Source organism: Zonotrichia albicollis, chromosome 5 (assembly GCF_047830755.1).
Source record: "Zonotrichia albicollis isolate bZonAlb1 chromosome 5, bZonAlb1.hap1, whole genome shotgun sequence".
In the NCBI taxonomy this organism is placed as follows: Eukaryota; Metazoa; Chordata; class Aves; order Passeriformes; family Passerellidae; genus Zonotrichia; species Zonotrichia albicollis.
The window spans coordinates 25,023,306-25,040,016 of record NC_133823.1 but is presented as its reverse complement, the minus strand read 5'-3'; the positions used below and the strand labels follow the sequence as shown (position 1 = coordinate 25,040,016).

Below are 16,711 nucleotides of genomic sequence, written 5' to 3'. Positions count from 1 at the left end.
CAGCTCTGGACTCCTCTGACCTTTCTGACACTGCTTAACTTGGGATCATGAGTCAGTTCCTGCATCATTAGTTATCTGTAGGCACGTGTGGAAGCCATAATAATCTCTGCCATTCCTACAGCCCAGACTGTATTTGTGCCCATCACGTGAGCACCAAGATTTCCCTTTCATTTCTGCAGTAACTGAGAAAAGCCCATCCTCTTGTCTTTAGCCTAGGAGGGAAACAACTGGCAGGCACAGTTCTGTCTCCTCAGCTATAGTCTGGCCTGTTTGCATTGTAATTCAAGTTCTGAAAAGAGCTATGGGAACTTGCCTGGAAAAGAATCTCTTATAAAGAGATTGTGCATGCCATTGAGCAGCACTCTGACACTTGTGTCATTTGCTTCCGCTGTGAACAGTAAAGGCAGGTTTTAATTCTGTACAGGTAGTTCCAGGAGGTTTATTTTGACTTGTTTTCCTTCACATTTTTATATTCTTATAAAGAAAGTTTGAAATGTGGAGGCTGCTGAAAGTAAGCAGAAGATTCTGAATTGCATTCTGTGCCCTGTGCTTAACAGAACAGGAAGCAAAGCTGGGCTCTACACTGGAAATAAATCCCTGACCTGATCCCTGATAAATACAGAACCTCTGCAGCTCTTCTCCCTACCTTCAACTTAAACCTTAAGCCATTGACAGAATAGAATGTAGGCCTGGGCTAGAGTTTTCCTTCTCTGCAGATATTCTGAGAGTTGACATATACTTTACAGATGCAGTAATTAATTGCAAATGTGTTGACAGATGTATTGACAAACACAAGCTTATTGTGCAGAGCTGGAATTAGTCTTTATTTTTGAAGTCCTCTGTCAAGGTAATCTACATATGGAATCTTACTCAATTTTTAAATTATTTTAGTATTGGAATTACTATTTTCCAGACCTCATTAGAATGCTTACTGTTTAAATACATGCATATGTATGTTCAGTGTGATGCTGCTCAGAACTGACAAGAATGCAGTATGCAACCAACCTCTGGAAGGTCCCAAAACCTCTCAGCCTGAGCACTGCTCAGGGCTGCAGGTGCACAGAAATGGGGAATGTGCAAATGGGATCAGTTAGTTCAACACAGATGGCATAAATGCACAATTGTTCTGCAGTTTGACAAGTGCACAGAGCCTGCAGGATGTTCTTCTATTCTGTGCAGCCATAAGGAACTCCTATGCCCATGGCTGCAAATCTCTGATTCAGGAGCAACATGAAAGCATGGTTCATTGCTGAAGGACTTGAGTAGGGCCTGGAAAGCACGTGTGCTTCCACTGTGGCATGAACTTGGTGATGGGGCAGCCATAGCAACAGGCTTGCAGTGTGTGGGGGGCACAGGGATGATCTCATTTCCCAGGTGCCTTGCACTGCAATGCTCAAATAGCCAGGTCAGTGCCCTGGCTTATAGAGCAGGCAGCATCTTTGTTCCTCCCGAAGTCCAGCGGCTGACATTGGCATGGCAGCTTTTATTTCCAGTACGTAGAAACCCTATTTGTAGTATTCAGTAGAGAAGAAGCTACACCACTCCAAAGCCAACTAAAATCTTGCATATGTGTGCAATCCTCTCACACTAGGAGCTTTTATGGGTTTCAGAGATTTCTGTACAAGTGATATAGCTTTATCTTCTTATGGCTTGCTTCTGTCACTTGCAGACCCCCCTGCACCTGGCAGTAATCACAAAGCAGGCAAAGGTGGTGGAAGACTTGCTGAAGGCTGGAGCAGATGTCAGCCTTCTGGATCGCCATGGCAATTCTGTCTTACATTTAGCTGCTACTGAAGGAGATGACAAGATTTTGAGTCTACTCCTCAGGCATGAGAAGGTATCTCCCATGGTCAACCTCCCCAATGCTGAAGGTATGGAAAGATAATGGCTTATGTTATACCCTTCCCTACTAGACAAACACACCACAATTACTACCAGCACTGTGCTGCTACATAGGTAGATACAGACCCTGAAAATAACATCTTTCCCCATTTTGCATATGCTGCCCTTGGGTTTAATATGCCTGCAGGCACAGATGAGAGAACACAGGCAAGTCAGTTTTCTGGTTATACAGAACAGGAAGATTGGTAATGGTCACATGACACAGCATGGATTTGAATTTTTGTCCCTGTACATTCTCTTCAATATCACAGAACCTCAAGCACTTGTGTTCATCTTGTTCCTTATGCCACCCTTGGTTTTTTTAAAAAATCCCCCCGGAAGAAAATGTTTCCTCCTGCCCAGTGAATGAAATCCCCTTAGAAATAGTTTCTGCACTAGTATTGAGTTTCCTATCTGGCACTTGGTGACCATCCAGAATTAGAGCCTGTAAAATAACCACAAAGAGACAGTTCTTCCATTTTTCAGTGCGCAGGGGACTTCAATCCAGTACTCCTGATCTAATAGATTGTAAAATGTCTGACCTAAAATTGTTGTCGTGGATTCAAAAAACTGTGTTCAGTTCTTCAGGAAGAGAGGTTTTTTTGGTTGGGTGTTGGTTGGGTTTTTTAAAAACGGCTTTATTACTATCTTTCTGGTGCAGGTATTCTTGAGGTGTCAGGTCACTGTGACCTTACAGGAGGACGATACTAAAATATACCAGTTACTCTCCAAACCATTTTCTAGAAGAGATGTTCAGTGGCAGATGGGGCCAATGTGGGGTACCTACTTGTTTGATACCAAGATGCAGATTTTCTTTTTAAGGCTATTCTCTTGAGGCAAAAAGATGCTCTAGGTGAGCTCTGTAGTTCCTGCCTTTTGTTCCACCTTGTAATCTGATTTTTTTCTCCTTCCGTGGTTTTGACTCTCCAAGTTTCAATTTATGCACAAAGAACGTATTTATTAACACCATTAACTTCATCCTGAGCCTCCACCTGGCATACTCCCTTAGGGTCTGGGGCCCCCAACATAAATAAGAAGGACATGGGCTTGTTGGAGCAGGGCCAGAGGAGGGCATGAAGATGTTCACAGGTCTGTAACACCTCTCCTCTGCAGACAGGCTGGGAGAGCTGAGAATGGAGAAGAAAAGGCTCCAAGGAGACCTTACAGCATCTTCCAGTACCTAAAGGGGACCTACAGGAAAGCTGGAGAGAGGTGTTTTATGAGGACACGTAGGAATGGCACAAGGGAAAGTGGCTTTAAGCTGACAGAGGGTGGGTTTAGATTAGATCTAAGACAGAAATGCCTCACTGTGAGGATGGAACTGTGAGGATGATGAGACACCAGAACAGGTTGCCCAGAGAAGTTGTGGATGCCTCATTCCTGAAAGTAGGTTCAAGGCCGGGATGGGTCTTTGAGCAGCTTGGTCTGGGGGAGGGTGTCCCTGCCCACAGCAGGAGTGGGGTGCAACTAGATGATCTTTGAAGTCCTTTCCAACCCTAAAAATTCTATGATTCGGTCATCTTTTAGTGTATAAGCAGGCAAAATATGTTACTTCTGCTCAGATAACTACGGTAATTTTACAGTTTTCTCACTTTGAAACTCATTACTCTGACATTTCTGAATTTTACAATATTAATGCAGATGAGGGATGGGTTTTGTTTTGTGTAGGTCTCAGTGCAATTCACATGGTGGTGACGGCAAATAGCATGTCCTGCCTCAAACAGCTGATTGCTGCCGGAGTTAACGTCAATGCTCAGGAACAAAAATCTGGACGAACTGCATTGCATTTGGCTGTTGAACAAGAGAACATCCCCTTGGCAGGCTGCCTTTTGCTTGAGGTAAAGGCAGAATTTCTTTCTTCCAGGTCTTTCCAATTACATGTTTAAAAGCTGTTGACAATCCCAGAATGCTTCAGAATGACAGAAGTAAGGGGAGAGGGTCCTGTTTATTGACCAGATCACTTGAACTGGTATAGTGGCAAAGTTACTGATAATGTTACTGTTTTGTTCAGCACTGCTGGTGAAGCTTTTGCCCAAGTTGAGAATTTAGAGTTTGTGACCCTAGCCTGACTGCATATGCCATGTATAATTTGCACTGAGTAAGGCTGGCAGGCACTGAAGTTACCATGAACAAGTTCATCCCTTCTTCTGTCTGAAGTAGAACAGGTATAGAGTTGTGCAGAGAGATGTAGTTGTGTAATCTGTAAATATTTATCTCATCATAACACCTTGATCCTGGTATCGTAATTCTACACACCCCAGCTGGCTGTGTAGCTTTCCTCTGTGCTCAGGCATGGATGTGCCACCAGCCTGGCTGTTCTGATGAGCAGCAGGAGGGCAGGATTCTCTGCACACCACTCCCACTCCAAAGGCCATGGGCAAGCAGATGGCAGAAGTTTTACAGGGGATGCAGAGTGGCTTTTATCTACCTGACCTATCTGGAGCTACACCCTGTGCCTCCTGCTCTAACACTGGAGCACACTACCACTCTATGCATGTAGACAGTTGTGGTTCCTTTCTAACTCCTTCTTTTCAGGCAACAGTTAGAGTTTTTATGCTACCAGACACAGAATGGTGCTTACTTGCACAGTAGCAGTGTTAATGCTGACATGAGCCTCTGCAGCTGCATTGTACAGATTTTTTTTCTTTTTTGCCATTCAACAAAACCTTAGGGTGATGCAGATGTGGACAGCACAACATATGATGGGACAACTCCACTTCACATAGCAGCTGGAAGGGGCTCCACAAAATTGGCAGCAGTTCTCAAAGCAGCAGGTATGGAAATATATCTTTGCTGGAGACTTCTCTTTCACAGTGACAATTCAAGTTAAAAGGCTGCAAAGCAGAATGAACTTGTTTAAATGTGGAGGAAGTCAGGTGTTAAATCAAGAAGGTCTGAATTTCCTCAGAAAGTCCTGCTCTGAGGTGCTATACTAATCACTCTTCAGCACCATCTAATGGCTGGAAAGGCAAACTATGTTGGTCCAAAAAATTCTGGAGAGGACTTTGGGAAGTTTCTTGAGTATCTTTTGTAGCTTTTATAGCTGAAGAAGCAGAGAAGAGATCTTTTTATGTATCTGGGATAAGTGTTGGACTGCTTTAGAAAGAAAAAGCCAAAAAAAAATACCATCACTGAAGCATGAGCTTGTAGTGTCTCCTACTGTTGTCACTTGGGAAGAATTAGGTTGGAGTATTTACTGGAACATTTTGTCAATTGTACTTAAACTTAGTTTTTCTCCTTTGAAACAGAAACCCAAGCCTCCCACTGCCTGCTTGGTCTTTTAAAAACACCCTCACTTTCTCTGACACTAAAAAGCAGCACCACACCATCCCTTCATCACATACATGCTGTGCTGTGTGAGGCAACATGGGACTGGGAGTCAGTTGATACAACCAGAGCTCTTTCTCTGGGCCCTAAGGCTCAGCTTAGTTTTTTTCCCTCTTTATAATGGAGAGTAGCATTGTACAGAGATGTGACAGCATTTAAATGTAACTGAAAAAAGAGCCACTTGCTAGCTAAATATAAAGTATCATTCACCTGGAGTAAATTCGCTGATTTGCCATTCAGTACATAGAAAACATATTTTAAATATTATTGAGAAGCAACTTGAAGCCCTTTTCCCACCCCCCTCCTTGTTTTTCAGGTGCCAATCCTCACATTGAGAACTTTGAGCCATTGTTTGATCTAGACTATGTGAAAGATGAAGATGATGATGAAGGGATTGTGCCTGGAACAACACCATTGGATATGGCAGCCACGTGTGAGGTATGTGGTCTGTTTTCTCTTTTAGCTTTTTGTTGGTTTTTTTTTTTCTAATTATAAAGGATAGTTCAGCTCTCTCAGCCAGCTCCTTTCATTGCATCCAAAATTATTGCAATTAGTTCAATGAATTTGCCATCAAAAATTAGGCTAATTCAGTCATAAAACTCCCCTGATGAAACAGCATTGGAAGAAAGCTCCACTGAACTAAGGCTGCTGAACAGAAATGACCAGGCAGTTCTTGAAAGCAGTTGCTCTAGAGTCTTCAGTGTGGGAAAGTATTTACCTGTGTGGGCAGCTTGTGTTTGAAGGCCCATTCTCCAAGGGGTTTCTTTGCTGAGTGTTGTTCAGAACTGCAGCCTGTGTGAGGTGGGAAAATGCACTCCTGTGTTCTACCCAAACAGTGACTGAGCTGATTATTGTGCGTGTGGCTTGGTGTGAATGTAAAGGATAAGCAGTCAGCATCTCTGCTCATCTGGAGCTGGGGAGTGGTACCAAGCTTAGGTGAAAATCTAACCCAGGCTTTGTTTTAAATGACTGGTTGCAGCAGCAGGCAGCTGCTCCTTGCCTAGTCTCTGCTACTGCCATTTATTTACTGCCAAGACTTCCTCTGTGTCTTGGAAATAATTGCCAGATGACACAGCTTAAAATAAAGGAAGATTAACTTCTCAAGATTTCTCCCTAAAGTTCAGGACAGGTTTTGTACAGTATCCTTAGTCATACTGAGCCTGGGAGAGAAAAAGAATGCTGATTACAGATGGAATTTTATACAAGACTGCTGTGACTTAATGGACACTAACCCCATTTCTTCTAAATACTGACTTTAATGTATTCTCTTAGGTGTATGACATATTAAATGGCAAACCCTACGAGTCAGCAGAGGTTCTGGAGGACTTACTCACACAAGGTAACACCTATAAAGACTTGACAATATCCCTCTAGTAATTGAGTACTGAAAGAGTAGTGGCAGAAGACATTGCCCTGCTTGTAACTGAGCTGCTGAGAGAGATGATGTGCCCTCCCACCCCCTCACTCATACAATGAGCATGATCCCCTTAAGATGTCTCCAGGACAAGGAATACATTTGCAGTACTGCAGCAATACATTTGTAAATGCTGGGATTGAACTCTCAGTTTGGCTTTGTTTCTGCTTAAAAACGAACTGGTGCACGTTTTGTATAAATTATAAACTAACGTATTTCTCTGTTCCCCAGGACACTTGAGAGAGCTGAATGAGAATTCCAAGATGCAGCTTTACAAACTATTGGAATTGCCTGATCCAACCAAAAACTGGTCCACCCTAGCACAAAAACTGGGTCTTGGCATACTTAATAATGCCTTCAGGTTGAGCCCTTCCCCATCGAAGACCCTGCTGGATAACTATGAGGTAATGTGCTGTAACAGGTTATAAAGAACATTGATACACGTAGAGAGCCTTGTTCTCCCGCACAGTGAGACACTGCAGCCCTGCAGTTTTAGCCAGCCTGGTCATGCTGAGTGTCTGATGTCTGCTCTTTCAGGTGTCTGGTGGTACAGTTCAAGAGCTGATCGCTGCTTTGAGACAGATGGATCACACAGAAGCCATAGAAATAATTCAGGAAGCACTGTCCATCTCACGCAGACCGCCTCCCCTGGAGGACAGCACAGCAAAAGCTCTTCCATTATCATCACCACTCACCTTTGCAAATGGAGAGACAGGTAAAACTGAGAGTAAAATATGAACAGCTTTATTTAAGGTTTTTTTTCAGTTTTCCCTCTCCGCTCTATCTAGGACTGTTAGGATTGCACACCTTGCACACACTGCTTCACCTGCTTACTGGTTCCAGAAATACTTTACTGCAGTGTGACTCCTGTCATCATAGATATCTGCTAGACATAGAAGAGAGAGGAAAAATTAATCACTTGAATCAGCATGCCTGCATGACAGCATTCATTCTACTGCTGCCCTTTGCTAAAACCAGATAACTGCCATTTGCTAATGGTAATGCCTTGGATGTACTGGGAATATGCATTTATCTCTGCTTTTGACTTCCCCCCGCCCCACAGCTGGATAAACAAAAATATTTTGGGCTCCTAAACTTTTTGGCAAGACTTCAGTATTAAATTTCTCCTTCCACAATGTGTAGCACTCAAAAATGGCCCAGTGTTCTGTAGGCAAAGAAGCTGGGGCTGGCTTAGGTTGCACAGGACCTCGAGGAGTCCTGCTGGCCAACCATCTGCTCAGAGCAGGGCCAGTGGAGCATGACAAGAGATTGCCCATGTTATGTCCAGTTGAGTTCTGAGCACCTTCCATGACAGAGGTTCTACAGTGGTTTTGGGAAGGGAACTCTTCTAAAGAAGAGAGATTGTGAGAAGTTTGCTATCAGGGCTGTTCAGTCATTGTCTGGCCAGGTTTAGTAACAAAAATGTTTGTTTTTTCCTGTTCAAACACTGGTAGTGCTGCCTGTAGCCAAATGTGGAAACTTACACCCTGTGTAAAAACATTGTAGGTATTTCTAGTAAGAAAAAAGAAACACCACATCACTCCATTCCAATCTAACATTGCCAGTTTATTCTCTATAGAAAACTCTTTGGTCAGTCATGGAATAAACCTTCACACCCACCCGAAAATGTGCTTGTACACATACTGTCCCTTTAGATTCATCTTGAAGGGTAAGAGGGGTTCTGCTCCTTCTGCAACACAGAGGGCATCTCACAGTTTAAGATGTTTGCTTAGAAGAACAAGACTGAACTCTTAAGGTACCAGCACTGTTTTAGCCACACCGATCCCACATGGTACCTTCAGTTCCAGCTTACAGTCAGGCACTCCTGTGGATCCTGCCCCGGTGATGAATGCTACTGACTTGTTCCTATTTTGGGGTCACTTACTAGATGAAAGCTCTCAAAAAGAAATCTGTAAGTTGAAATAACATGAATTAGAAGTTTTAGGAGCCTCATCCTGGAGTTGCACACTTGCACAGAGTGTGACTCTGAGAACCAGAGAGCCTTTTGCCCTGTGATCACCACAGTTGGGCAGAGTCCTGACCCAACTGCAGTGACAGCATTAGTGTCAGTAGAGCACCAGGCTTCTCATCTCATCCAATCTCCAACTGCAAGCTGATCTCTGCCAGCAGTACATCAGAGCACATGCTTTGGTGGCCTGGAAACAGTCAGTACAGCTTTTCCTATTACAATACCTCATGTTAGACCTATTTTCCTATTGAAGAGCTTGACCCTGTTGGTTTATATGCCTTAGGCTTTTCTCAAAGCAACCTTGCTCAGGCCACACAAATGATGTTTCCCTTTGCTCTGTCCCTCAGGTGAGCTCTACAACAGCAGATTCCAAGACCCTGAAAGTGTGTGTGATAGTGGTGTGGAGACCTCCTTCCGCAAGCTGAGCTTCACCTATTCAGACTCTCTGAGCAGCAAGTCCTCACTAACACTTGGCAAAATGGCCCTGGGCTGTGGACATCAAAGCTCAGGGCAAAGCAATTACATAGCTGACTAGTGATCTTCAGTTACAGGAAGAAATGGGACATTTCAAATTACGTCAGTGTCATCCTGGCCAGAGGGAAGGGAACTCACAACCAAAAGTACACTGGAAGAATCTCACCTGAACCCAAACAAATGGCCACTGCAGCGTGTGACTTCTAGGCACTGCTTCCTTCCTCAAGTACATTTAATTGTGTTCATTTACAAGCCATTTACAACAACCAGGGCTCCACTGCTGCATTAATACAGAGGTCTGGATGTTGTCAAAGACTTACTGAACTTCCCTGGTCTGTGAGGATTTTCTTTTACAAATGAAAAAGAAGTTGTTAATGCATAATACAAACTTACTAAAGAGGTTAAGCACAGGAACAATCAGAGGATACAGTTTCTAGCTGCTCTCTTCATAATTATTGCAGCACAGTTGCATGCAAACAGCTTATAAAATAGCTGGCAAAGAAAAATCATTACTTTAATCACAACAGAGACAACTTAGCGAAAAAAGAGAATCCTAAAAGAATCTTGTATATTTCAAATAATGTATTTAAACTTAACTTTGGTGCCTCTTATTCAAAAATTTTTCAAGTTTGGCATTTTCCTACTTGTAAATAGTTTTTTTTTATATCTGTTCCTTTTTGGAAAAGCGTGCTTTTTAAATGCTTATTTTTATTTTACTTTTATAATAAAACCCCAAAATTAATGCTCCTGTCTGTGCCTGCTGTGATTCTTACATTACTTTGCAAGCAGAGGTATTGAAGATTTAGCATCTCTATTTTAGGCATCGATACAAGATCATGCTGATTTCCAAGCACTAAAATGAAAGGTGGCAAGCCACCTGTCTTAAGCCTAAAGTATCTTTTATGGAGGGAGAGCAGGACTATCAGCTACTGCTGAGCATCTGTACTTTGAGATTAAGGCCTCTTCCTTGTTTTAGTTCTCCTTATTATGGCAGCAGAGAATCATTTACACTGAAACCAACATAGTGTTTCAGCAAATTTCTGATGAGACAGCTCTCCTTTGGGCTATCTAGAATCTCCTGTAGTAACTGTGCTCATGAGCAGTGTTTCTTCTTGTCTGACATCAATTCTGAGATGGTGAGTGTCCTGTTATTGATGTTGGCACAACTAAACAGAACAGGCATCAGAGTTCGTGATAAAAAAAAAACAGGAGGGGCACTGTACCACTGTCACTTACCTCTAGCCAACTTTTTTGGCACAAAGAAGGAGTGTTGACAGGGTGGTTCTTGGCTCAGCTCAGTCTTCAGTAACCTGGGTGTCACTCCTGAGAAAATGAATCAAAATAAACCTTGAAAATGATTATGTTTAGAGTGGTAGCTGCTGTAATCAGTTAAATGATGAGTAACGAAAAAAATTTGTGAATTTATTTTATAATCCGGCTGAATTACTGAGAATGTTAATTACTTCCAGAAAAGAAGAAAGAGTGCCATTCATTCGTTCTTTCAGTTCTTGTATGTATAATCATCCAGGCAGTGTCTAAGGCATATAGATTTTTGTTCAATTAATGTACTTCTCCAGTGTTCTCTTTGTATTCCAGCTCTAATAGAAACAGGCAAAAGTTCTTCTATTTCCACAAGTGGAGGGGCTTTTTGGGCCCCAGGAGAGCTGCTGTTCAAGTAAAACACACCTTCTGCTTCCAAAGGATTTCCAGCACAGCTCAGGGGGCTGGCGGAGATTTTTACTGAGGTTTCTGCAATGCTGCAGGTCACCAGGGCACCCTGGCTGTTATGCACAACTTTTAGCTTTAGTTCTGACCAGCTCTGCTTTTAAACCACCAGGAGACACCTGGATCTGTATTTCCTTAAAGCATTTTGTGACCAGATGTTGCATAATAGCTGTTTATCAGGTTAGTGATCATGCACAGCAGGTCCCCTAGGCCCTATGTATGGAAGTGCTTTTAAATAGCAGCCTGGCAGCTTCTCAGTTTCATTGTATTTGATAAAAAATACTTCAATCTTTTTTGGTTTTTTTTCCCTTTTTTTAGAGATAGAAAATTGTTGCTGAGCACATCTGTTTACACCTGGCTTATAGAGAGAAACCTCCAAACTTAATCTGTATGTGCAGTGGAATAGAGCTCGCTCTGTTATTCTGCTACTCTGCTGCAGTAATAAACAGAAAATTGTTGAAAGCAGCAAAAGTTGTAACAACAGATCTCTTCAGATGTTCTCTGCATTTGATATGAAATGAATGACTCAGAAAGTTCAACTGCCCTTGATTTTAGATTAGCTGCTACAGTTGTATGTTTCCTGGCATCATCTTGGCATGTATGTACAAATTTGGAAATCACTGGAAGACCTAGGCAGCATTCTGAGATTCTATGCACTGCAGGAGGATAAGAATCTTACCTACATGTAGTGGTGTATGAACTGTCTTTTCTCCCTTGCCTGGAAAGTAAAATGCTTTTTTCACACATTTAAGAAAAAAGAGCCACTCTTCTTGCTTCCCCAAGTAAAGTGACAGGAATGCTGGTGCCCATTTGCCAGTTTATGGTCAATACTCACCCACCATCCACAGCTTCTCGTGTTTCTGGGTGATCATGCCTTGAAATAAAGCAGTTCTAGAGTAATGGCCAGTGGTCAGTCCAAACCTTTGCAGGCTCCAAAAGACTCCTACAGGAAAAGACAACACAAGTTAATTACCAAGGAGTTGATTTCCTGCTTTCAGCATTATGAAGCAGCCTCATGTCCCACTTAGACCCAGGCTGGAGTATGTTTTTCCATGGCCTCATTTAAATCAAACTTCTATAGAATTTTTTAGCCATCCAGTCACCCTTGCCATATGCACAATGCAGAAGAGCACTAGTTCAGGTATTATAGGTCTCTGCTGACTGACTACTTCTTACAGAGATGACCTTTTTTCATTTAAGTTTTGGTTTTCCACACTAATTGAATTAATTTGGGGGTTTTGTTTTGCTACCTTGTAATATCTGACTGGAAAGCAAGGTTATGTAAACACAACTCTTGGACTGAAACCTGTCCTAAAAACTTCAAACCATGAATTCCTGGTACCCTAAGTGGGTAAGAAAGAAAACAGTGATTCTGACAATAAAAAGGCTGGCTTGTAAGCTTCAAACCCCAGCTCTCCTGTACTGAAAATAAGAAACTCACTGGCCCATCTCTCTGCTCCTGACACTGGTTCAAGTTAATGAAAAGGTCTCTGCTACACATCTCCAAAACCAAAAGGGAACTAACTAACAGAAGTAAAAGTACTGAGAAAGATGTGCTTCTGAGGCAGAATATTTGTCCAGACCACAAGGTATGCAAACAGCAGGTAACAAGAAACACCAACTATGAACTATGAACACTTACTTAGAAAGCAATTTTTAGATACATTTGCATGCTTCTTTCTTGGAGAAAATGCAGAACTTGAAAAAGCTTCCAAGGACACGCTCCAGTAAACTGGAGGAAAATAAGTCTTCCTTGTGTGGCAGGAAGTACAAACAGCTGCGCTCCAAAGCTCAAAACGGCCTCTGCAAGCCCAGAATGTGTTCACAGCTAAATCCCAGCCAGAGAATGGTTTTAGGACAACAGATTAGCCAACACCATACAGTGTTCTTCCCAAACCTGCTCTCAAGTTCTGTTCTGGAAGGGCATTTGTCATGGCTGTGGGGCACTCTGGCTGCTGCTTTTGCCATCAGTGGAGAACAGCCCAGAGGGGCCCAGGAGCAAACAAAGGCCATGAGCACAAGAGAATTCCCTGGTCCTTAACAAGACATAGCAAGGAAGTGCCCTGAAGGAACACTGACAGGGCCAGTCCCCTCTGCTGCTGCCACCAATACTGCAATGACACTGAGGACAAGCAGCACAGCTACCAAATGCTGTCCTAGGGCTCCGGCTGCCAAACCCCATCAGACAGCACTGGCAATACAGGTTACAGCTGCTGCAGCTCTAACAACACCCAGCTGGCAAGATGGATGTGTTGACAGGAGTGCAGGCTACCAGTGCTGCCTTCCTATCTCTGCCCAGATCTGAGACTAAGGCAGAACAATGTAACCAATACAGCACAGGATGGCACTGCCAAAGTAACAATGGTTAACCAAAGCACACCTTACAGCCACTGCTGCACGGTGAGAGAATAGCTTCTATAAACACACACCTACTACAACACCAGGAAACCAAAAGAACATATTAAGGATATTAAAACAATAATGGAAGTCAACCTTCCCCTTTAAATTCTGGTTAAAGTTCAAGCATTTGGCTTAAGCAATTGCTAATCTTTCACAATGGCACCTAGTGCCGAATTAAAGATTTTCATTGAGAAAGAATGGACCTACTACTTAGGGAGCTCCTGACCTTCAAAAACAGCAATAATTTTTAAAATATCCCAAACCTTGCTATGTCAATCTGGTAACTGCAGAAAGCAACAGGGAAAAAAAATAATAGAATGCTGTTATGTTTAACTGTGCTGGTAGACTTTATTTGCATAGCCACTTCATCACTTATTTATCATGTACCACATCATTTCTTTTCAAGACTTTGCCTAAAAATTGTGACAGGCTAGATGAGGTCACAGTTATGCAAATTAATAATTAATGAATGAGTTTTGCTTCTAGCAATCCAAAAGTTTTTCTACATATCTTAAGCTTCACTCATTTGCTGAGATGAACAAATATCACTGACCTCCAGATAGGTCTCTTGATTGTCTCTAAACAAGTGATTCCTCCAAAGTTTTATTTATTTAACACTTTTAAGTGCCATTTTGAAATTCTATCTAGATGTTGCTAGAAGAGACATTTCTCCATCAATGTAAAAGAAAGACATCAACAGACTTGCCCTCTTCCTAATACACTGCAGCAGTATATATGAATCATATTTTCTCTACATTTGTTCTTTCTTACCTTATATTGACTTTCTTACCTTATGCTTTGATTCCACCTTGATTCCAGGACACCAAAAAGCTGGAGGATTTTTCTGGTATTGTTGGCCCATGATGCCTCTCAGAACAGCTTTTTCATTTCCTTTGTCAGCGCCTGCATTTGTTAAGTTTTACTCAGGACTGTCAATTTCCCTATCTATTTTACAAAATCTATTAACACTGGCACATACACATCCATATTTTGATTGTTTTCATGTTTTCTTTTAACTAGGACTTGTTTTGAACCAGATGCAACTGCAGTTAGTTGTTTTGGTGACCCAATAAAGCATCTGTAAGAAACTCTCATTAATCATTTCCCTTTCATCTGTAAGTTTTTCCTCTCGCTCAGGAGTATGTCAGCTTTGGTTAACACCAAAGTATCAACATGCTCATTAAAACTGTGATCACAACTCAACTGAGTCTGAGTTCTCCAGTGGAACACAGAGCTGCTGCCCCACATGTGCCCCAGACCCCCACACCACCACTGAGCAATGCCCTCGTGCTGCTTTTACATCAGCGATGGACTTCAGTGCCAGAGCTCCTTCAAACTCCACCTACTGCCATGCTGATTCTGCTTTGCAAGAAAATTAATATTTGCTTGGGTGGACAGAGGATCCTTGTGGAACACCAGCAAGACCCCAGCTGCATTCCAAACCAAGGCTGACAGACAAGCCAAATGTTTAGCAACCTGCCCATGGAGTGGCTGGAGGCAGTCCCAGCTTCACTCCCTATCCTTCTCCCTTGCTCTCAGCATACACCTTGCTGGTATCCTAAACTGAACTTCCACTTACAGCATAGTGAAACTAGAAAAAAATATGGATGTGTTTTCAATACACCACATATATTATATGTAAGCTTTACTGTTGGTATCTTTACAATGAACCAGCAGTTACAATTCACAAGACAGGAAGACACAATATATTTTTTAGCCAGTTTAAAGTGCACGTCACTTCAGAGCTTCAATCAAATTCTTCTAATTTTTATTTCTCCTCCTGTTTCACTCTTTATCTAGAATGAAATGAAGTATTCTCAGACAACATCCAGTAGAGAGGTCAAAATTAGTGAACTTTTTAGCTTTTCAACACTAGTAGGTTCCCAAGGATAAAACACAACTGTTTTCTTCTTTTCAGTCATAAGGAAACCATTATCACTAAATCTGCCTTTTATACTCCCTACATCCAAAGTAACAAAAGGAGCAATTGCAGTGGTCTGAAGAACAAATATATAAATGCCATCTTGTTGGGACACAGAGGCCTGAAAGAGAAATAAAAAATATGTATTATTAAAAAAATACATGTCAAAGAAGACTCCAGTTACACCCAAACTGGGAAAGACCTGCATACTAGTAGGCTGAACAATCACATCTCATCAAAAGTAGTATTCTTCATATCTAAGAATCATTTAAAAACTGCAAATGTAACTAGAGCCTTCCTACAGAATACTATAGACTGGAAAAATGCCAAGAAGTATTATCACTTTGCCATCTTCTTATGAGAATAACTGAGTAAATGATAATCTGAGTTCTACATAGTACTGGTATCCTGTACTTACTGCAGTGAAAGACATTTGTCCTTTCACCAACACTTCGCTCAACTTACCAGTTCACATCTGCTAAAAGAGCTTGCCTTTCAATTATATACAGAATAGAAATACACAAAAGCCAAAGATGGTAAAAATCCCAGTAAGACAGAAAGACATCTCATCTTAATGCATCATGGCAGTGAAGCCCTCATACTTAATTTAGTTATATATTACAAAAAAATTGTAAAATGTAAGGTCAAGGTATAATGTTTTGTATTAAGTTCTATCAGCTCTTAAATCTCAGAGAGACCTAAAATCCCAGCCAGGATGCATTTTCATGCAGCACTCCCCATTCACCACAATGAAAGATTATGCTACATAACTTTCAAATACCAGTTAACCATCTATAAAAAGAAGACAAATTACAGCCAGTACAGGCATCATGTTCTGCTTACAAGAAAAGCAATGCTATTCATTTTTAAGAAAAAGCACACATCCTCTACACATTTTGTTTCTTGAAGTAATACTAATGCTTTTGATGCTTTTTAAAAGCAATGCTAGGAACTGTAGCTCTTGGATTAGCAATGTACTTGAAAGCCTAGTTAGTTAATTAGTAACTAAGTATAGACATACACAGTCATTTTTTTAATCACAGCTGCATTTCTTAAAATGACCACTTTGCATTTATCCTTGCTCGCTATCCTTATTAGTTAGTATTGCAAAGACAACACCATTACAAGATAAAGGAATGAAATTTTCCAAAAATGCTCCAGTTGCAGAACTTTTCTTATTGATGATATCATCCATAAACCAAAAAACCAAACCAAAACAAACAAAAAACCTCCCCACAGCATGACTCAGACTGCAGATTGTACCACCAGATGAAAAAAAAAATTAAAACAGGCTGATTTCTTTTCTTTGTACACTCAGGAGGCAGGCTGTGCTGTTGTGAAAGAGATAAGAAGAGAAAATCTGGCCCATTTTCTTTTTGTAAAGCAATTATGCTGGTCCAGATTCAAAGAGATTAGACCTCTATTCCCTCCTTGTTCAGTTTAGCACTAAAGAGCAAAGCTGCAGTTTGAAAGCCAAATGTGAGAACACAAAGGTCCCCATCCTGCACATCTGATGATTAGGAATTTTCCAATAAGCTGTACATGCTAAGAAGTGAGGTTTAACAAAACACGTGTGCACACACACAAAGGGCATGCAAGC

The 16,711-nt window shown here is 41.6% G+C and overlaps 2 protein-coding genes across 14 annotated transcripts in view; one reads left to right on the top strand and one right to left on the bottom strand.

Annotated features, from left to right (window-relative positions):
* The window catches only part of NFKB1 (nuclear factor kappa B subunit 1), a 58,205-nt gene extending 48,392 nt beyond the window's left edge, over positions 1-9,813 (top strand). For all 5 annotated transcript variants that reach the window (XM_026792011.2, XM_074541098.1, XM_074541097.1 and 2 more), the window contains exons 17-24: positions 1,670-1,871; positions 3,550-3,719; positions 4,553-4,655; positions 5,525-5,646; positions 6,481-6,547; positions 6,854-7,026; positions 7,160-7,337; positions 8,939-9,813. In XM_026792011.2, the coding sequence (XP_026647812.2) occupies positions 1,670-1,871; positions 3,550-3,719; positions 4,553-4,655; positions 5,525-5,646; positions 6,481-6,547; positions 6,854-7,026; positions 7,160-7,337; positions 8,939-9,126 (1,203 nt within the window). In that variant the 3' untranslated portion in view covers positions 9,127-9,813. The remainder of the gene's footprint in view (positions 1-1,669; positions 1,872-3,549; positions 3,720-4,552; positions 4,656-5,524; positions 5,647-6,480; positions 6,548-6,853; positions 7,027-7,159; positions 7,338-8,938) is intronic.
* MANBA (mannosidase beta) overlaps positions 7,190-16,711 on the bottom strand; it is a 65,033-nt gene continuing 55,511 nt past the window's right edge. For 3 of the 9 annotated variants that reach the window (XM_074541106.1, XM_074541107.1, XM_074541099.1), the window contains exons 17-18: positions 11,626-15,232; positions 7,190-10,388 (exon numbers count right to left, since the gene is read on the bottom strand). In XM_074541106.1, the coding sequence (XP_074397207.1) occupies positions 15,008-15,232 (225 nt within the window). In that variant the 3' untranslated portion in view covers positions 7,190-10,388; positions 11,626-15,007. The remainder of the gene's footprint in view (positions 10,389-11,625; positions 15,233-16,711) is intronic. The other 6 variants (XM_074541104.1, XM_074541105.1, XM_074541102.1 and 3 more) reach the window with 6 other exon arrangements.